Source organism: Propithecus coquereli, unplaced genomic scaffold (genome assembly GCF_000956105.1).
Source record: "Propithecus coquereli isolate 6110/MARCELLA unplaced genomic scaffold, Pcoq_1.0 Scaffold32, whole genome shotgun sequence".
In the NCBI taxonomy this organism is placed as follows: domain Eukaryota; kingdom Metazoa; phylum Chordata; class Mammalia; order Primates; family Indriidae; genus Propithecus; species Propithecus coquereli.
Genome location: NW_012148841.1, coordinates 5,948,255 through 5,971,611, shown reverse-complemented (window position 1 = coordinate 5,971,611; position 23,357 = coordinate 5,948,255). Strand labels below are relative to the sequence as shown.

The 23,357-nt window shown below is 33.4% G+C and overlaps 1 protein-coding gene across 1 annotated transcript in view; it reads right to left on the bottom strand.

The window, feature by feature from the left end:
- Window positions 1-23,357, bottom strand: part of KMT2E (lysine (K)-specific methyltransferase 2E) — a 93,913-nt gene that overhangs the window by 34,775 nt on the left and 35,781 nt on the right. The window contains exons 3-8 of the mRNA XM_012650329.1: window positions 15,153-15,267; window positions 13,902-14,131; window positions 10,271-10,351; window positions 5,573-5,631; window positions 4,461-4,633; window positions 402-440 (exon numbers count right to left, since the gene is read on the bottom strand). Coding sequence (XP_012505783.1) covers window positions 402-440; window positions 4,461-4,633; window positions 5,573-5,631; window positions 10,271-10,351; window positions 13,902-14,131; window positions 15,153-15,267 — 697 coding nt within the window. The remainder of the gene's footprint in view (window positions 1-401; window positions 441-4,460; window positions 4,634-5,572; window positions 5,632-10,270; window positions 10,352-13,901; window positions 14,132-15,152; window positions 15,268-23,357) is intronic.

Here is a 23,357-nt window from a genome sequence, read left to right as displayed (position 1 = left end):
TTTTATAGTATGACAACTGACTTGACTAACTCCCTAGAATCCCAACTACACAGAAGAGCAAACTTTTAAGTTCCAAATGTGATTCTGCATTCATGTGTGTAGTACAGTAATACATAGTAGTATCGGAGATGTAGAATGCAGTGGTAAATCAATTTCAAATTACATTCAAAACTGCTTATATACCTCCCCCCCTTTTGATTAATGTTTTAACAGTGTTAATAAATTACAAGAGTATTATATTAATCCAATTAGAATTCTCTAAGGTCCCACTTCTGGTAAAGATAATAAGAAATGAAATGGCACACATGAAGAGAGCATTAAGATATGGATGAGCAACCACTTAGAGTAAGTTCCTCAATAACTGACAGTTGATAATAACATCTTAAATTCAATGTATTCACCTTAACTCTTGATGACTTCCTAGATCCTTCACGAAAGGCCTAAAATAAATATAGAATTTTGAGTTAGTTTTTTGAAAAAACTGGAGATAATTATTATTTCATAATCAAATGGTTCACTGAAGCTTTTTACTGAGGTATCATAATATTTGCAAAAACCAATAAAGCCAAAATTAGGAATACGTTTATATAAATAAAGGTATCTATTAGAATATAGAATACTATTATTTAAAAAACAGAATGTAGCCAGGCGTGGTGGCGCACACCTTGTAGTCCCAGCTACTCAGGAGGCTGAGGCAGGAGGATCGCTTGAGCCCAGGAGTTCGAAGTTGTAAATGCGCTATGATCGTGCCAATGAATAGCCACTGTACTCCAGCCTGGGCAACATAGTGAGATCCCGTCTCTTTAAAAAATAAATAAACAGAATGCAGACTATGTAGAATATAAAAATCTGTATGTAATATGATGCCAAGACAAAAATTTCCAAATACTCTATGTGTTCAATATTACAACCATGGAAAAATATTTATGATAGAAACTGGTAAGGTATTAAAATATTATAGTTTTGTTGAAGCAATGAGACATGTTTTGGGAGGGGGTAAAATGTTATTACTTTAATTCTCTAAGCAACTACCAGATAATATTTGAACCCTTAATGGGGCTTAAGAAATGAAAACTGTGGTAAACAGCTATATTTATTCAATAAGTATGTACTGAGAGCCCACTAATCTGCCAGATCCTGAAAAAGGTATTTAAGACTTTATTCATCTCCCTCTCATCCCCCCCCAAAAGTGTAAACTCTCTGTTTAGAGAGACTAACGAAAACCTAGAGCTGGCAATACAGATCCAAATATTTAAGTGCCAAATATGTACATAGACAATGTTAGAAGAGACCAAGATTTTTTTTAAAAGGAGGCAAAAGAACTTTATGTAAAACATGAGGGGGAAAAAACTAGATGTACTATGTAAAACAGATGGGCAAGTAAAAGGAATATAATCCTGCTAGTACAAAAAACTATGAAGGAAGGCACAAGATAAGAATTATGTCAAATTCAAGAAAAAACTAATATATCACTTTTACCTACCAAAAAGCAGTATAAGAGATTTGTTAAACAATATCAAATTAGGTCATGGGAGCCTTATTTAAAAAGTCAGATTTTATAATTCTGACTTAAATACTGTATGCTCTTCATTATGAATAAACAATACCTAGAATATTTCTGAGCAGAGAAGAGATATAAGAATGACATTTACAGGAAATCTGATAACCAAATGCAGAATGAAGAAGGAAGAGGATAAAGAGAAATCAAAGATGATAAGAAGATATTACTGTATTACTATAAGGTAGTAAGGGCTTAGACTAAGGTTGCAACAGCAAAAAGAATGGAAAACTATGTATCAGCTCAAGTGAGGTAGCTCACGCCTGTAATCCCAGGTCGAGGCGGGAGGATCACTTGAGGCCAGGAGTTGGAGACCAGCTGGTGCAAGAGCAAGACCCTGTCTCTACAAAAAATAGCAAGATTAGCGGGGCATGGAGACACACGCCTGTAGTCGTAGCTACTCTGAAGGCTGAGGCAGGAGGATCACTTAAGCCCAGAGCCTGAGGCTGCAGTAAGCTATAGTTGTATCACTGCACTCTAGCCTGGGTGACAGAGTGAGACCCTGTCTCAAAAAAAAAAAAAAAAAAAGTATACAAAAGACATTCAAAGTAAATATCAATAGAGCTTTTGAGAATACATCTGGATGTCAAAGACTAAAGATGACTTATAGATTTTAGAGCCTGGGTAATGGCTGTGCTGCTGAAAAAAAATTTAAAGCATGGTCAAGGAGATACAAGTTTGGTTTAAACAGGAAACACTGAAAGAAAAATAATAGAACATTCATAAGTAATATTTGTTGACAATGGTTTTATGAACTAAAACAAAGTTGAAAAAATTCTTATCAAGTTAAAATCAGAAAATATTACTTTAAAAGTCCTAATTAATATATAGGGTCACAATACATAATCCATGTCTTTTAATTCTTTATTCTGCGTTATTAATAATGTTAATCATGTCAAAGTCTTGAATTGCTAAAGCACCATCTACACCTTAATAGAGTTTTATGAATATTTAAAAACTGTCATTGCCCAGAATATTATTGCTAACTCCATTCACATTTTCAACAATTAGCCATGTAGCAGGCTGAATATAAAACAAAACTTGTATCCTTTTGTTGTATCTTTTATATTACATATTGCCCTCAAATAATAAAAATTTAACAGAACAGTGGAAATAGCCATTTTTTATGCCCATTTCCTGGATTCTTTTTCCCCCCTCTAATCCCTGTCAAGTATTATTATTATTATTATTCTTTATTAGAGACAGAGTCTGGCTCTGTCGCCCAGGCTAGACTGCAGTGGCATGATCATAGCTCACTACAACCTTGAACTCCTGGGCTCAAGCGATCCTCATGCCTCAGCCTCTACAGTAGCTAGGACTACAGGCACATGCCACCATGCTTGGCTAATTTTTTTAAAAAATTTTTGTAGAGATGGGGTCTTGATATGTTGCTCAGACTGGTCTTGAACTCCTGGCCTACAGTGATCCTTCTGGCTCAGCCTGCCAAAGTCCTCAGATTACAGGCCAGAGCCTCCATGCCCAGGCCCTGTCAAATATTATTAACTTAATACCAGAGAAAATCCCTTCCTTTTAAAATATACAGCAATATTCTGAAATAAACATGACACAAAGACCCAGGGTTGATTCATTTCAAATACCCAAAAGTCATTCCAGCCATAGAAAATGCAGAATCTATGCTTTATTCAAAAAACAGATTTAAATGAAACCAAATGACCTAAAACAGAAATATACAAGGATAAAGTTTCCATGTTAACTTTTACATAACAATCAAAAAGAAAATCATAATTTGAAAGCAGTAGATAAAAAGGTGAGTCAACATCTATATGTGAGCTCCTAAATTGTAAAAGATATGCAGAAGACAATCTCTCTTCATGTAAATAACAATCTACCAAAGATGAGGAAAATAACAAAGCAAAATGTGCTTAAGTGTTAAGTGCCTTGATGGGATGCAAAGAAAGAAGATCGTGTTTGGTAAGAGAGAAGCAAATTTCATGGAGGAAGCTGTGCTTGAAATGGGCCTCAAAATATATAGTAAGACTTTAAAAGATAAAGATGGAAAAGAGAATATTCCAAATGGTGAAGGAAACAGCAGAAGCAAAAATTACATGTACACAAAGTCCAAGTACAATGTGGTAACAGTAAGTCAAGTAGACAAGTAACAGAAAAGCAGAGGGACACAGACGTGATGACTGCTAGGTAGTTAAGCTTCAACAGGGAGGTGAAATTAGAAAATAAAAATGTATTTTAAACTACATGCTGCCTACTTAAATAACCAAATATATCATGAGGAATTACTCAAAGATTAAAAAAAGCTTTATTTTGAAGCCTTAATTTCATATCTAAGTATAATTTTACTCCATAATACAGCACCATTGCCATTATTGAAAGTATTTTTTACCTTAAATGACAAAAATCTTCATTAGCAATTGTAACAAATTTAATGAAAAGTTAGCTTATAAACAGTTTTCTGTCATCAGATCCTAGGAATAATTCATCACATAAAATTTAAGTGAAAAAAAAATCTATGTGATAAGAAATTCAACAAATAGGGAGCCTTATTAAAATGATTAAATGTGATTCAAATAGAGAACTATAAATAATCACTGCTTCTTTACCTGTTAATAATTTATTGAAAATTTAGGACTGTTATTTCTGTCTTCTAAAACAGCAATCTCTTCTATTTTAGCTTTTGCATTTCTATGACTAGTCTCATTAAATAATTTCAAAGCAGTTTGCAAAGTTTCTTCTTTTGCTTCAATCTTTAAAATGCATTAAAATTTTAAAATGCATTTCATTGTTTAAAATTAACAAAAAAAAATTTTGCTAGATATCCTGCCACCTTTTTTAACTACTACCCATTACTCTCACTTCTCCTGTCTTTCCTACAAAACTCAGCTATATACTATCCTATCTACTTAACTTAAACCAAGCAATAACGTACTTTTTTACATTTTGAAATGTTTTGTTCTTTCTCCCCACTTTTTTTCCTTCTTTTATCATTAACCTTGGAAACTCTTGAAGCAGTTAAAGTAATCGATGTTGGAGTATGCTGAAATGCAGTATATAATTCCACAGGAACCTCATCACCACTCTCAGTTGCACTGGTATCACCATCTTCAAAGGCAAAATAAAAATTACTGCACATGTAATACTTCTATTTCAAACAATGAAATAAAACAACATTCCACATGACAAAGTGTCATCTCCATCTTTCTAAAGAATGAACACATTTTTTCACCTCACTCATAATAATAAGATACATTTAAATGTAAACTACAAATATTTCTCACACATTAAACTAGAAAGGTTCCAAAAGTCTGACAACATACTCTGGTGTTTTAACTAGGAAAACAGGCACTCTCATACGCTACCAGTGAAAATTCAAAAAGGGGAGAATTTAGCCATATCGAGCAAAATCATGTTAATATATGTATTTACCCTTTTGACCAGCCATCACATTTCCAGGGATCTAGTCAAAGATAAAACAGCAAAGTACAAAAAAACTTATGCCACCAGAGGGTTTTGTTCAGGGTACTGCCTTTAATAACAAAAATAAAATACTAGAAACAACTCAAATGTACATCAAAGAGGAATGGTTGAATAAATTATGATTATTCAAAACCAGGTGTACTGGTATCAACGTTTTAAGCCAAAATGAAAATTACGGAATATGTAATCAGAATTTAGAAAATTTAGAAAATTCTATTCCTAAAAATGAAAGAAATACTATTCCACGTGATAAACTAGTGAATCGCCATCTTTCTAAATAAACATATTTTATTCCTTTAAACCTACAGGTTACCTATGTGTAGGAAAATTATAGATAATTTAAATTTTCTATTTATTTCCCTCTAGTTTCCATTATTTCCTGAATTAAGTATATACTTATTGTGTAATCTATAAAAAAGAAGATTTAAAATCTATACCAGAGACTGCAAATTACATATACATCAGCATTCATCAATAAGGTGTTTTTATCTAACTAAAAATATGCAGATCGCTTATTCTCTCAGTCATACTAGTTTTAATTTAGCATAGGTCCTTTTTACCCACCTGACATATTTTCCCTTTTCCGGCGTTGTAGTAGCACTGCCCTCTCTTTATCCAAACTCCTACATTAAAATATTAACATGATTATTTATCAAACTTTCATAAATTTAGATATGAAGCAGATCTATTTTAAATGTGATAAATTTTATAATTTCTTTAATGTTCTTAGTGAAAAACCTAGTATAAAATATATACAACATCCTTTGCCTTATGGTTTAGATATAATCTAGTAGTAGCAATAGATGCCAAGTAGTGACTCCATTTAACCCTATGATAACTTTTGGCCGGGCACAGTGGGCTCACACCTATAATCCCAACACTTTGGGAGGCCAAGGCGGGAGGACTGCTTGAGGCCAGGAGTTTGAGACCAGCCTGGACAACTTAGCAAGACCCTGTCTCTACAAAAAATGAAAAAAAAAAATTAGCTAGGTGTGGTGGTGTGTGCCTGTAGTCCCAGTTACTTGGGAGGCTGAGGCAGGAGAACTGCCTCAACCCAGGAGTTTCAGGCTGCAGTGAGCTATGATCGTGCCACTGCACTCCAGTCTGGTGACACAGTGAGACTTGTCTCCAAAAGAAAATAATTTTTAACTTAAGAAACACTTTTTTCAAATTGAATATTTACAGCAGAAAGTCTGAAAAAACTGTAATTAACAATGTAATTAAAATGACAAACTAAATTTCTTAAAGTAAATGACACTTAATTACAATCTATTGCAGTATTACCATTCATCACTTTTGAAATAAGAAACACTGGACATGTAACAATTAAGTGAAATATTTCATTAACCTCCCCCAGCCTCTACCCATGAACTACATCATCCATAGTGATCTTTTTACTTTTTTCCCCCCAACATTCTCATTGTATATACTTATTAGTCTAGAGGCCAAATAACACCAGATTATTCTTAGACAGGAAAATAAGGGATCTAGGTTAAAATGTCTAAAACTGACTAACAGACTTGCCTTAATGTTTACTAGGACATGTAATTAATTATCCAAGCATCACCAATAATTATCCTAGTTATCACAGAATGATGAACAGATCTCTCTCAACTGACTGGCACATATTCTAATTATGTACCTTCCTAGTGGTCAGCTTTTAACCAACTCTCACTGAATTAATCAAGAGATAGTCACCCCATCAAAAATTATTTGGCAAAAAGCTAATAACTAGTAACTATCGTAAAGTGAAACAAAACCAAATAGAAAAACCTTACTCACAATAAAAGAAATACAAAATGTAACTACATTGAGATTATCTTTTCTAACCTAATTAAACTGACAAAAACCCATGTCTGTCAAACACTATTGTAAGGCTTGGGAAAACAGGAATGCTTATCCATTACTGGTTGCAATTCAAAATTGCACAGCTCCTACTAGAGGGAGATATTTAGCAATATCTGACAAAATTTTACATACATATTTGCCCTTTCACTTAACAAACTGACTTCTATTTGTAATAACAAAAGACTGGAACCAACTCAAATGTCCACCCACTGGGACTGACTAAATAAACTAGAGTACATAAAGAAGATAGAATACGTTGAAGCTGTAGAAAGAAATGAGTCAATCTCCATTATACTACCAGGAAGTGATCTTCAGTATATATTTTTAAGAGAAAAAAAAAAATGTGTCAAAGGCACTGTATAATATGCTACTGCTTACCTAAATAAGGAGGGAAATACAAATATATAGACATATATGTGCATATAATAAAACAAGCAATGGAAGGAAAAATAATTTTTTAAAGAATTATTACTTCTGTGGCAGAAGGAACAGGGATAGAAGTTAGACTTAATGTGAATATACCTTGTTTTATATATTTGACTTTTTAGAAGGACAGAATTACTTCTTATGTAATTATAAAGTACCTAATTGTAAAAGTAAATAAAATACAAAAAGCAAGTCTTAAAAAATCAAAAATAACTGATTACTTCTAAATTTCTGGCAGGATAAAATGGTATAGCCATTCTGGGAAACAATGTGACAATTTCTTATAAATCTACACATTACATCTACCACACAACCAAGCCATTGAACTCTTCAGCATTTATACCAGAGGAAAAAGAAATTTAGGTTCTCAAAAAAACCTATACATCATTGTTCACAGTAAGTTTATTTGTAACAGTCACAAAAGTGGAAACAATCCAAATAGTCTTCAATAGGTAAATGGTTAAACAAAACTGTGGTACATACATGCCATGAAATACTACTCAACAATAAAAAAGAATGAAATAGTGATACATGCAACAAATTGAATGGCTCTCAGGAAATTATGGTAAATGAAAAAGCCAATCCCAAAATGTAACATACTGGGTCATATATATACACATATATATGATTCCATTTATAGAACATTCTGGACATGACAAAATTATAGAAGTGAATTCTAGATTCATGATTGCCAAAGTACAGGGCTGGGAGGTGGGAGGTGGGTATGGTATCAGGAGATATCCTTGTGGTAACAGAAAATGTTCTATAACTTGACTATTATAAATGTCAACATCCTAGTTGTGATATCATATTAATAGTTTTTTAAGATGTTACCACTGGAGGAAATTAGGTAAAGGATACACCTGATCTCTCTGCATTATTTGAAAACTGCATATCAATCTAAAATTAACTCAAAAAGTTTCATTTTAAAAAATCAAAAAGAAAACCAGTAGTGTGTATCCAACTGGTGTAATAACCAAACAGTAAAATTATTTCAAGGGACTTTAAACCCAATAAATTGACTATACATCCTTTGTAGGATTTATATTTTATATAACTTACACGGAAAACATTTCTAAACTGCTTTATATAATCATATTGTTGATACTACTGTTGGTATTGTTACTCTGAGACTGTTGTATTCTTCTGTGTGATTAAGCGATTGAGTAATTACGTGATATTCTAATTACATTATTCTGGTGTTGTTGCAAACTAGGATAAAAAAAGATATAGATACAATATAGAAACGGTTAAATAAGAATTTGTATTCCTAAATTTGAACTGCGATTATCAATATAAACTCATGTATTTTATCTTAAAAATAAACAAACAGAATATACTTCCTAACTTTGTCTACTAAAAAGAATAGGGATAGTGAGCAATCTAGTGGGAAGGAGCATGACTAGCCCTGCAATTCTGGTCTTGAAAGTCAATTCTGAGTTTGGGGCACAGAAGTATAAGATAAGCCTGAGACATCTTGTCATATCAGATAGCAAAGAAGCTATCAAGGTCTACTAGGGTACTGTCAAAAAGACTTCAAAACCAACTTGAAGAAAACCAACTTGGCCGAAAATGGGATGAAATTTTAAGCATAAATAAGGATGATAACTGCAAGAGGCTAATATCCACTACCTTTAAATTCATGAGTTCATGACAATTCTTAAAATTTTTTCATTACTCTGAAAACTGGTAAATATAAGCTAAGAATCAACAAGCATTTATTCTACCTTTCCTCACTGAAATATATCTTAAGAGAACTAAATAGTTAATATGGGAAAGTTTGTTCCCATAGAAATATTCCAGCTAATAAGTGATGAACAACAGAATTAACATATCACTAATTTGAAATGTTAATAAATTAATGGATCTAAGGACTATCAATGACTCCCATCATAGAGACAACTAGATATCACAGGATAGAAAAACAGAGTTTATGAAAATAGTCCTACAAGATGGACACACTTATAACATTGACTCAGACTGTACAAAAGCAAGACATGTAACCAAAACATTTGTATCCCTGTAATAGTCTGAAATAAAAAAATAAAAATACAATTTAAAAAAAATGAAAGTAGTCCTACAAAAAAAATTGAACCTAAAGCTGATCGAGCCTATAGATAAATACACCTTTTCACAGAAATACAGAGGAAATTGTAAAATCATGAGACTGAAACTGGCAAAATTCATCAGGACAAAAAACCGAATTCCTTAAACATACTGCAAAGGTGACCAGGGGTGGGGTGAGAGGAATAGGTTCAGATTACTAGAGACGTAAGAGATGTATATCAACCAATCAGTATTACAATAGTGGCTAGAAGAGCCAGAGATTTTGCTGCATGCACAGTAACGGTTTTGTGGTTACTTTTTCTTTTCAGATATATACATAAATACATATATAATTAAATATATATGGGTGAAATAATATATCATCTGTAATTTGCCTAAAAATACTATGTAAGGGGAAAAGAAATACATAGCATCATAGATTAAAAAACATAATTACTGATGCAGGCTGGTGGAAACGTGGGTTCATTATACTGTTACTTTTATGTAAGTTTGAAATGTCCACAATAAAATAATTAAAAAAAAAAAATAGGGGAACAAAATTTACTGAAAATAGGAAGAATGACAGACCTACCAAATTCTGTAACCAAGGGAGTGTTCTTCTAGTAACTCTTTAACATAATGCATCCCAGTGAAAAAAGATGCCATCACTTAGAAGATGCACTATTATTTTATGCATCATTAATAAAGTAAAAACCCTAAAAAGTAAACCCTGACACATTATCAATGAAAAGAATCGTCCTGATTTTAGAGATGTCAGAATACAAAAATAATAATAAACAAAAAATGGAAAAATACATCATAAAATTGATAAAATACAATGATTCATTAACACTTTAATCTAGAATTCATAAATAAATTTCTGTTAACTAAATATTAACTCAGTAAAATTATTGGCAATTTTATCGGATATGTGAAACTTACCTAGGCTGACAACGTTCACATAGATATGTATCAGGAATATGCTGCCTGTCAATCCCCATGCAGTCAATATGTTGCCAAACACTTGAAAAAGAAAACAAAAACAGAACACATATATTATTAAAACCATCCTTAATTAAGATTTCATATTCCATTTAACTATCACTTAGTAAGTGCCTGTTGTGAGCTTAGCACTCTAAAAGGTGCTGTAATTCACAGAAATCTGTCTTCAGGAAAAACAAGAAGACAAATATAGGATATACACAAGTTTTTAAAGCAAATACAATTTTAAAATACAAAAGGTATAGGCTACAAACATTATTAGACATCACAAAATGGAGATGTCCATACTACTTGGAGTTAATGGGAAAAGCTTCTTAGAGAATAATGCACTTGAATAGAACCTCATTTAGAGAATAGGAAAAAAAGGCATCACTGTAGCAATGTTCACGAATTATCATTTAGCAGATATGAACAGAAGGTGGCCACTAGATGCCGAGAGCAGTGGCTCACACCTATAATCCTAGCAGTTTGACAGGCTGAGGTAGGAGGATTGCTTGAGGTCAGGAGTTCAAGACCAGCCTGAGCAAGAGTGAGACTTCATCTCCACAAAAAACAGAAAAATTAGCCAGGCATAGCGATGCATGCCTGTAGTCTCAGCTACTCGGGAGGCTGAGGCAGGAGAATCACTTGAGCCCGGGATTTTGAGGTTGCAGTGAGCTATAATGATGCCATGGCACTCTAGCCTGGGTGACAGAACAAGACTCTGTCTCAAAAAAAAAAAAAAAAAGAGAGAAGGTGGCCACAAGGAGGTCAATATGTATGAAGTCAATATTCATTTTGAAAAACAGAGGGGAATAAAATTGGATCAGTGAAGTGCAGTGTCAGATTATGCAGGACTTGGATGTGTGTAGATTTCCTCTGTCAATAGGTAATAATTAGAGGTGCTGTGGTGGCATATAGTATTAATTCAAAAAAGTTAAGAAACTAGAAGCAGAAAAAACAACTAAAGAGGCTTTTCCAACATTCCAGACTTGAGTTAAAGAAGGACAGAACCAGAATAATAGCAGGTAAAAAAGAAGTTAAAGAACACAAGAGGCCTTAGATGAGGACAGAGATTAAACCTAATTACTTTTAATGAAATACATGGACAAAAGCTTGAGGCAAACTTTTCAATTTATTATTATTGTATTATTTTATTGCCAAGACTTTAATTTGTCTAAAGTCAATATATACACTTGTTTCCCAAAACGGTCTTAACTATTCTTTACAAAATAAGTAGCCACTTCAAATATATAACTACAGTAGTCCCCTGCCATCCACAGTCTCACTTTCTGGGGTTTCAGTTATCCATGCTGAATTGCAGTCTGAAAATATTAAGATATTTTAACAGAGAAAGAGAGAGAGACACCACATTCATAAAACTTTTATTATGGTATATTGTTATAAGTGTTCTATTAATTATTGTTGTTAATCTCTTACGGTGCCTAATTTATAAATTAAACTGCATCATAGGTATTTATGTATAGGAAAAAACATCGTAAAAAAATATATATACATATTATCCCCCAGTATTATCCACAGTTTCAAGAATCCACTGGAGGACTTGGGACATATACTCCACAGGTAAGGGGGATAACTGTACTAAACTTACTGCTATTGTGTTGTTCTTTACTTCTCAATTAAGAATGTTGGGGCAAGAACTGATAGACTGTGGAAAGTAATAGAATATATATCAAAGAAGTAAAAAAAAAAAAAAAAGAAAACAAAGAAAAGTAGGGCAAATGACAATAAGGGTTAGAATACCAAAATAAGTTAAATTTGTGGGCTAAGTAATGATGTCACACAGACAACAGAAGAAACAAAGTTAGAAAAATGAATAATTACAACCATAGATGTCAGACTTGAAAGAGATAAATATGGGCAGTAGGAACATACAAAACATAAAGAAGCAGTATAAAGTAAGAATAAGAAGAAAAAAGATTAAGCCCTGAAAAATACTACAGGTTGAGCAACAGAAAAATAGAATACCAGAAAATAGATTCATAACGAAAAGCAGCTACGCAGAAGCAAATACCTTGAATAATACAGAAACTGCGAAATAGTACTTAAGGAATTTGTAGATGGATATAAAAAAGCCTAATGACAATTTCACTATTCTCTAAGAGATAACTGTATATTATATATAGATCACTGCAATTAAATCAAAAAGAAAGCATTGCTAAGATTATACATTACAATAAAATAAAAACATTTCCAAATTGTATGTAATTTATCACATTAGACAAGGTCAGCTAAGAGAAAGCTCTTTTATTTGATTGGTTACAATACGATTTGACATTTTCTATTATGAGGAAAGCAATGCGTTACGAAAGTTATTTTTTAGTTTTTATTTTATTAATTTTTTTCCTGGTTAGTCTGTCACGCCTGCATATTTTTTAGTTTTTAAATCTACCTCCTGATAAATTTGCTGAAGTCATTACTCATGTGATGATAGGTATCATGGGTAATGAGAATTTATTTTTAAATATGAAAAGATACAATGTTATTAAAATATACTCAGAGTATTAATATTACAACTTTCCATAAAAATATCAAATTTTGCATTCCACTGAGCACTTTAATTTCCCACTTTTTGGCAAAAATAAATGAACCTTTTAAAATATAATCCTAACTGTATGTTTTTATCAATAATATCCAACTCCTAATCACTTAATCTAATAGATGGGAACAACATTACAAATAATGCAAAGTAATTTATATTTGTCTCTAGGATTGATTTTTATACTCATATTCAAATATGTGTGAATGCCATACTACTTCACATCAAATAATGAAGCTATGCCATAAGGCCCAGATCCAGGAAATTCTGTAAAGCTATCAAACTTTCTTGTGCTCTACAATGCCCTGCTTAAATACTGTCTGCTCCCCACCCTATGCAAGGGATAAACTCAGTAACTTTCAGGCTGAAATCCTGCTATTCCCTCTCCATCCTCCCAAATCCCTCCCACCAAAAAAACAAAAACAAAACACCCAAAACCAAACAAAAAAACCAGTCAAAAACCAAAAATGAAACAAAACCCCACTTTCTGTCCCAATCACACCTTCTCTAGGGGAGGAGGCCTTTCTTGGTGGTTGAACCAGGGTTGGGGGAGGGGAGACTGTGGTTCTGGTTCAAGGAGACTCCAGAGTGCTGCAAGGTTCAAGTCAAAAGGAGGTGAGAGAGTCAGGTCAAACAAGCATCATTCAAAATGTTTAATTCCCCCAAACTGGAAAATCACAGTTGACTATATAGCACAAATAATTCCAAAGGAAACACAAAGGACTCTCTACTCTCATTTCTATCTTGTATACTACTATTGTATTACTATTAAACTAAGGGAAAGAGAGATGTGGTCCTACAGGAATAAAGTTCAGAAAGGACTGCCTGTAACTCAGTTAACAATAAGGATTTCTAATAAAATCTTTTTTCACAAAGGGGCTTTTTCTATGAATAAAATAAACTGCATCAATAGTAGCAGAAGTCCTACTTAAAATAAACATTCATTAATTCTTCAAGTGCTTTATCTTTTCGAACATTGACAAAAGTTAGCAGCATTCAAGAAAAATAAATAAATGGTGTGAAATATTTTACCTGCATTTGTCACAACAGATCATGTATCCATCATCATGTGTAAAACCACATATGCACCTGGTTACATCAGTACCATAACTTCCATCCTCAGATGTGCTGATTGTAGTAGCACTGGAAGTTTCATCAAAATTAGGAGTGGTAAATATGCCTACTTCATTTTTGCTAATAAGAACTGATGGAGGAGGGGAAGCCGGAGGTGTTGGAGGAGGACGAGCACCATAATTATGGTCCTGGATAATTGAACACAAACACAGCACGATATTATTTAATTTCAACAATGATATGAACTAAGCAACTTAAATAAAATTCAACCTTTAATTTGAATACTCAAGAGATATGAAAATGGCTCATTTCTTCCTTAAATACCACTAAAATAAGGATAGAAGTTAAACCCCAGTAGTAAGTGAATGTATCTATTTATAAGGCGAGGGTGGTCACTTTCACATCTAAACCTCATTCCCTCCCCACCAAATCAAAAGATATCTTCACAGTCCTATGATCACATAGCTCCACCTTCAAGATGAAAGCAGGTGCAAGATGTTAGAATAGAGGTAAATAAATAAATAAATAAATAACACTCAGGAATATGGAGACTAAAGAATAACAAAAACAACAAAGGCATATTATCACTATAAGATATATAATATATGATTTTTCTAAAAATTTAGTAATTTTTATTCTGGTAGTAAAAATCTCTCATAATTGTATCTTCATAATAACAAATGTGTCCAGTTCTGCAACTATGTTTGAATCCAAACACTGCTTCTTACTAGCTATGCAATATTGAATAAGTTAAATTAGATAAGCTTTCATTTTTCTGAGCTATGAAACAGAGAAGAAAACAATATCTCATGTGGTCGTTTTTGAGGATTAAATGAGATAAAATAAGTAAACACACTTAGCAGAGACTTTCAAATATAACAAGTTCTCAATAAATGGTAACTATATAAATTACTATATAATTCAGAATTAACAGTAGACAGTGCAACAAACCTTAACTACAGTCTTCTGATAGAGAGTAAAGAAATATAACATCAAACTATTAACAGCATAAATTGGAAAATAATAAGAGAGTTTCTGAAACAATATAGTAAGATTAATGAAAAATTAAACTATAAGTTATATATCTAATTATATAGTATAAAACAAATATGCTTTTTAAATATGAAGTTTTAAGTACAACACCATACATATCTACTTTCAACCTTTAAATTTTAAAAATATCCTTCCAGAGAAACGTTTGACACTTACCGCATAGGGCAAACCAATGTAACTATGTGAATGATGAGAGCTGCTGGTATATAACTGGTGGGGATAACTGTTGGATTTCTCAACTACCACAGGGCTAGCTTCTACGGATTCTGGTCTGGGGGGAAAAAAGTTGCATCAAAGAGAATTCCATTCATTTTTGTCTTTTAATCAATTAAAAATAAGAACTTACACTAAAATATTGGCTATATAATGTCTATATATAGTAGGTAGACACACTGTAGATATATCCTATCTAGATTCTGTGTCATGACAAAACTTTTGTTTAAATAAATGTCCCACTCCAAATTCTGTTTCCCTCTCTACCATTAAAAAAAAAAATTACTAAAGACCAAACATTATTAACTATAGCCAGTAGCACTGGGAACACTAAACACAGGGGTGCAGAGAAGTGGTAGATATAATTTAAACAGGACTAAGGATACATTGAATCTATATGGACCTCAACTTGAATGTGAAGTATGCTTTTCAATGTTCAAAACTATAGGTATGTGTTGAGTGTGCCTGGAGATAACAGAGCCTTGGAAATGTCAGTAAAGTTAGAGAATAGGAAACCTCTCAATGAACCAGGATTTATACCTGAAAAAAATGAAAAATAAGCAGCAATCTATAGTAAGATCAGCAGTTCTGGTACAGTAACAGTTAAGTGATGGTGACTAACCAACTACTGATAAAACAATTTGCCCACTATAGCTGACCTGTAAGTTTCCTGACCTAGCATTTTACATACTTTAGGTCACAAATATGAAATGTCCCATTGTGAATCAGAAGTGTAGTTTATTATATCTCAAACAAGAAGCAGTACAATTAATCAAAGTGTATGCCTGAACTATCGACACAGTTTTGCCATCTTAACAGTAGTTTGTTTATGCCAGCAGCGAAGAAGCATGGAGAGCAAGTGGTGATGAAATTACCAAAGGCGTTCTCCACAGCTTGTTGAAAATTGAATATTTTTACTTGCAAGAAGTGATCCAAAGCCTGGAAGAAGCAGTAGTCAGTTGGTGCAAGGTTTGGTGAATACAATGGATGACAGAGAGTTTCTGAGTCCAGTTTCTGTAGTTTGAGCAGTGTTGTTTGTGTGATGTGGTAGAGCGTTGTCTTTCAAGGGGATTGGCCTATCTCTATCTACTGACCAATCTCAGCTGCTTAATCGTAAGCATCCTCATCGTTTCATCCAAGTGGTTGCAGCAGACATCTGCTGTAATTAACTGACCAGGTTTCATGAAACTGTAGTGGATAATACCAGTGCTGGACCACAAAACAGACCCCATTAGCTTTTTTTGATGAATATTCATTCAGTTTTGGACTGTGTTTTGGCACTTCATCTTTATCCAACCACTGTGGCGAATGCTTGCAATTGTCAAAAAGAATCCATTTTTCATCACACATAACAATACAGTGTAGAAATGGTTCGCCTTTATGTCATGACAACAAAGAAAGGCAAGCTTTGAGGTGATTTGTCTTCTGACACTCATTTAATTCAAGCAGAATCCATCTATACAGCTTCTTTACCTTGCTGATTTGTTTCAAACGGTTCAATGTGTTGGAATAGTAACATAAACCTTGCTGCTAAATTCACACAGTTTGAGATACATTCGCTTCCACTATAGCTTTCAGCTCATCATTATCCACCTTGGTCTCAGGTCACCCACATGGCTCATTTTCAAGATTAAAATCACCAAAACGAACTTCTCAAATCATCCATGTACTGTGTGTTCATTAGCCACATCATTCCCAAACATTTTGTTGATATTTCAAGCTGTGTGTGCTGCACTGATTCCACGAAGGAACTCATATTAGAAAATAACACAAATTTTTGACTTATTCATGGTTTCACAAAAATTGCTCTAAAAAAAAATTTAAACGATTATCACAAGCCAAAACGTGTGTTTGCAAGACTGAGGATGTACCTTCACAGTAAATATAAAACAAGAAGTGTCAAAGTGAAATGTGAAAGAGACCAACTGTCAAACTTGTTACTTTAGGAAATTGGACATTTCATACTCAATAACCTATACATTGCTTTCCCAACTTCTTTATTCATACCAATCCTTCTGAGGCCACTTTGGCTAACTCCTATTGATCAATGAGATAGTTAGGTCACTTACACTAAAATTAATCTCTTCCTTTAACATATACAACATGATTTATTTCTATGCCTGTATTTCACAATACTAGTCACCAATTGAAATAATTTTTTCATGACAACTCTTATCCTACCTCTTATTCAAAACTTTCCCTTAGAACTTAGTATTATTTGTACTATTAATGATTTAAGACTTCTTAATGGCTACACTCTAATTGGTCATGAGACTTGGTAGCATAAAAAACAATTTTTATAGTCGATTGCTTCTTAAAGTCTCAGTTTAGCTCTAAGTGACTGCTGTTTGAGCCCAGTTTGCCAGAATCAGCAAAAAGAGATAAAAACTGAGGTTATTAAATGGTTCTGAAGGAGATTACAAAAAGAAGTCTCTAACATGTTTTGAATACAGTCATGCTTTGCTTAAATACAGTGATGCTTCACTTAATGACAGGGATTTGTTCTGACAATAGGCGATTTCACTGTTGTGCAAACATGATACAGTGTACTTACACAAACCTAGATGGTATAGCCTACCACATACCTAGGCTATAACGTATAGCCTATTGCTCCTAGGCTACAAACCTATACAGCATGATACTATACAGAATACCATCAGCAACTGTAACACAATGATAAGTAACTGCATATCTAAACATAGAAAAGGTAACAGTCAAAGCATGGTATAAAAGATAAAAAATGGTACACCTGTATAGGGCAGCTCCAATATATCTTATGGACCACCATTTTATATGGGGGTCCATCATTGACCAAAACACTGTTGTGCAGCACATGATTGTACTTTGAAAATAAATACTCAACCTATTATCTATGCTGTTATAGGAGGAGTTCACTTATTCATTATTTTAAAAGAAATGTTTCTCGCCGGGAGCGGTGGCTCACGCCTGTAATCCTAGCTCTCTGGGAGGCCGAGGCGGGTGGATTGTTTGAGCTCAGGAGTTCGAAACCAGCTGAGCAAGAGCGAGCCCCCGTCTCTACTAAAAATAGAAAGAAATTAATTGGATAACTAAAAATATATAGAAAAAATTAGCCGGGCATGGTGGTGCATGTCTGTAGTTCCAGCTACTTGGGAGGCTGAGGCAGTAGGATTGCTTGAGCCCAGGAGTTTGAGGTTGCTGTGAGCTTGGATGATGCCACGGCACTCTAGCCCGGGCAACACAGTGAGACTCTGTCTCAAAAAAAAAAAAGAAATGTTTCTCAATTTCAAAATTAACACATGCTCATTGTATAAAATTTAAATACAGAAGTACATAAGAAAGTGAAAGACCATGTCCCCATCCAACTCCCAGACATTCCCATGTTAATACTGCCATGTATCCCCCTCTAAATTTTCCTAAGCATAAATGTATCTATACAATTTTTGTTTTTTTAAAACTGAAAATATACTCTACGTATTCACAATTTGCTTTTTTCCATCTTTAAATATCAATACATGTCTACCTCATTCTTGGTAATAACTGCTTATTTCATTATATGAATGTACCATAACTTACTGAACAATTTCCCTACAGGTAGACATTTACATTACTTTTATTTTTCACTATTAAAAGTATCACTGCAAATGTACACCCTCCATGTATCTTTTCTGCATACATGATAGTAATTCCTACAACATCAATTCCTGGAGGTGCAAATGCTGAACAAAAGGTAAATGCACAAAAAATTAATAGATACTGCCAAAATGCCTTTGATTACTTTATAATATTGACTCCTTTAAAATTCTTTTAAAATTACATAGAAGGAAGAAGTGGAGTTTTAGCCATGATCTACAATGCTACTATTAAAGCAGCATGCAGGAACTGAGGCCAGGGTATAAAGATTCACTCCAAGATTTAGATCAAACTCTGCAATATGTTACTAAAGGGTATAAGCATAACTGGTAATTTGGGGTAGCTAATGATCAGAAGTAAAATTAAAAAAAAAACTTTCAGTGCAAATGCAGATAAGTTCAAGCATGCAAACCAGTCACAGATGCTCTGCATGATTTCATGATTCAAATTAAAGCTGCTGCCCTGATTAGGTGGCAATGCAAGAAAGTAAAATTAAGATGTCTTTGTGTCTAATGCCTGTACAGTAGAGCCCCCTTATCCCCATGGAATATGTTCCAAGACCCCCAGTGGATGCCTGAAACCATGAATAATACTGAACCCAACTACCATCAATGAGAACACATTTCTGGTCATGTCTTCCACCCACAAATTGAATGCCTCTTCCATCTTAACTAAGCACTTGTCATTTACTGTGGCCATAACTTTTGCAGTTTTAGGTGCAATCACAAAATTAGCACAAATTCTTTTTCCTTCTTCACAAATTCATACACAGAAGAGTCATTCTTAATATGTATCTTAGCAACCCCATCATATGATTTTTTTTTCTTTCTTTATTAAATCAAGAACTTTCACCTTTTCACTTAAAGGAAGCATTTTACTAAAGCTTCTTTGCCATATCCGAATTGCTAGCATCACTACTCTTGTACTTTGGGGTTACTTAAACCTAAGCTCTGTGATACCAAAACCATCAGTTTGATAACCAAGACAGCTAAACAATTAACGAGAGCGTAGCATATATAGCGTGAATACACTGGACAAAGGGATGATTCACGTCCCAGGCGAGACGGTACAAGATTTCATCATGATACTCAGAATGGCACACAATTTAAAACTTACGAACTGTTATGTTTCTGGAATTTTCCATTCAATATTTTCAGACCTTGGTTGACTGTGAGTAACTGAAACCTCAGAAAGTGAAACTGTGGATGAGGGGGACTAGTGTACTTACTAAAAGTAATTTGAAAAACAAGGTGACAATAGTTTAAAAAAAAAATTGGTTGATCTATTTTAAGGATTTTCCCAAAATAAGGAATAACCCTTAATTAAAATAAAAAGAAAAACAATTTTTTTAAGGTATCTTAAAAATATCTCAAATCTCTTCACTTCTAGGGCACAGTAAATATGAAAACAACTTGGTGACAAATATTAAAAGTCAAACATCCTCTGATCCAGTAACCCCATTTGTAGGAATGTATCCTAAGGAAGTAATTCCCACTAAAGACAGAACTACAGAATTGAGATGTTCATTGTAACACTATTCATAAAACTATTAATAGAAATAGAAGCAGAAATCATTTCAATGTCCAATCAATGGAAAATGATTAATTATACTGAGCAAGCCTATTACGTTTACATATGGACACTAGCCAGGCAGGAACTCACAGTAACAAACTGCTATATTAAAGTCGTAAAAGTTCTCCTCTAAAATCTCCTACAATGTCATCATAAAGCTTTAACAAATTTTTAAAGTACAGACAATATGTGATAATAAATTTTTGTGTAAATAGCTGCTACAGCATTCTGTTTAGCCAATTTATATATATTCACATAAATATCTAGATAATATACAGGTGTAAACACTTATCATCAAATAAGAAACTATTAGCATAGTGTTTCTATAAATGATTATGTATGAAAACATAATCCATGATGCTGTGTTCATCCTATGGACAAATGAGATTTCACTTAACATAATTTTGATGTGACTTTCAATTAAAGAGTAAAGCAGCTTATATACTGGTTTGTACTCATTCATATATCACTTGGTATATGTTCTTAAATCACTGAATCAGGAAAGGACATTCTCTTTACCCATGGGAAACTTCCCAGAAGATATTCATTCCCTACTCTGAGAATTCAAAATGTTCACAGATTTTCAAAATGGTCAAAAATGGCAGGTAATTAAATTATTACCAATATATAAGCAATGACATATGGACAAATGGTTAAAACCACCATAAGTTATAGATGAACTCACTTTTTCAAAACTGTGAATTCTGTTTCCAACAAGCAGAAGAACTGAAATACATAAGAAGAGATTCTAACATGCAACTTGGCTCTAAAACCAAAATAAGAAGTATACTCTCGTGTTAATAACTAAGCCAATATTGCTTCTTTTAGAAGTTCTCTAACAGCTAAAAAGTGCAGAAGGAATAATCAAATTAGAAAACCACCAATCTGTAACCCTTAAGTGATTACAAATCTAGGGAACAGGTAACGATGGATGCTGAAACCCTTAGGTAAAAGGTTGACAGGTAGATAAGAGGACAAAACCCGTACCTGTTGATCATTCTTATCTTCACCAGTAAGTTAGACAACCAATCTTTATTTGCCTCTTCTAATGCTATGTAATAGAAAGTACACAGTCCTATTCACAAAGTATCATACTAAAAAGAAAAGAAAAATCAGAGAAATGGAAAGGAAAAGAACCTGAAACTGATAATATCTCTAAATCTAAATACCAGTTTATCAGAAATATGGGGTAAATAACAATTACATGACACCAGAACAAAGCAATCAGCCAAATTCAGAATGTTAAAGCCTCTATAAGGCCAAATTTTCCAGTACATGCCATGAGGGAAAACAAATTAAAGAGGAGGGGGTTGTTACAGATGAAAAGATGTTCAAGAGACATTTTAATCAAATACATTGTGTGGATCTTCTCTGAATCCCAAATTGAACACACCAATTACAAAAAAACATTTCTAGACAAGTGGGGAAATGTGAAGATGAACTGAGTATTCTAAAGTATTGTTAATTTTGTTATATGAGATAATGGTATTTTTTTTAAAGTCCTTAACTGTCAGTGATGTACACTGAATAATATATGGGTGAAATGATTTGGGAATTTGCTTTAAAATACTTCAAGAAAAAAAGAAAAACTGAGGGATAGGTGAAACAAGATTGGCAAAACTACCCAAGCATGGTAGTGTGCACCTGAGGTGGTAGGACTGCTTGAGCCCAGGAGTTCAAGACCAGCCTGGGCAAGCAACATAGTGAGAACCTGTCTCAAGACCAAAAAAATCCCAATAAATCTTATTTTTAAGTTAGACTGGCAAAACTTTGAATACAAGTTCAAATATCCTAAAGTTAAGTAATGGCCACCTGAGATTATTATTCTGTTTTTCCCTACTGTTATGTATATATTTACATTTTCAAACTAAAAAGTGAAAAAGAAAAATAAAAGAGAAAGAGAAAAAGAAAAAGAAGAAAAGTCCCCTAAGCTTTTTATCTTACGTTTAATATTTCTATACACTGGGTACCAGGAAGATGTCCTGGACATTTCTAAACCTCTATTTTCAGAATCTCTCTTAACCCTTACTTATTAATTTCAACATATTTTCAAGGCTTATTTCAACTGTTCCTTAAAGAGTAATTTCCTGACTGCTTCAAGTCATCATAATTTTATCATTCCTAAAGTGCTCATTTACTGTATTGTTAGTTTATTACTTTTCATATAATATGGAGTTAAAGGTGTGGAAGAGGGTCCAGAGATGAGGGCAGATAAGTCAGACAAGGACCAGTTCAGGAAGGACTTTAGGTAACAAGCTAAGGAATATGATCTTTTATCCTGAAAAACTATACAGAGGCACTAATGGCTGGTCTCTCCCTCAAGCAAGGTTAATGATGTGATCAGAGTAGTACTCTGGCAAGACAAAGCTGAATATGAAGGCTTTAAACTTGAGTTTGAGTAATATATAAGTAATTCTCCTAGATTCAGTAGGTTCAGGAGAACCCTGAACCTAATCAATGCATGTAAAAAGTGCTACCTCTGCAAGACTCCTGCCCCCATCCTCATTTACAAATAAATTTCCTCTGCTCAATCTAACCCTTCACTTTTCTGAAAAGCACTTAGCACTCTTGTGTAGTTTCAAAGTGATCCTCATGAGTGTATGGGTTCAAACTGGTCAACTTTTTATTTAGGAAAGGGATATTAAAATGTGTAACTTGTTAATACAACAAGTAATTCCATAATTTTATTCTTGAGTTCCTCCAACTCTCCAGTACAGTACCAACCGCCTTGGTAATTTGCTTTTATTAATTTCTTATGAGGTATAGAACACAGGGCGAATTAGCCACTGTTAGATTCAGCTGATACTTAGTTGCTTTTAATGACAATGTAAAAATAAAAGACTTTCAAATATTTTGTTACTATAATAAAAGAAGACTTGACTCTTAGTAATCTGTGAATCTATCATTTATACTACCAACAAGAAGTTAACATTAGTTCTCTGACAGCCTTCTTCTTATTCTTTT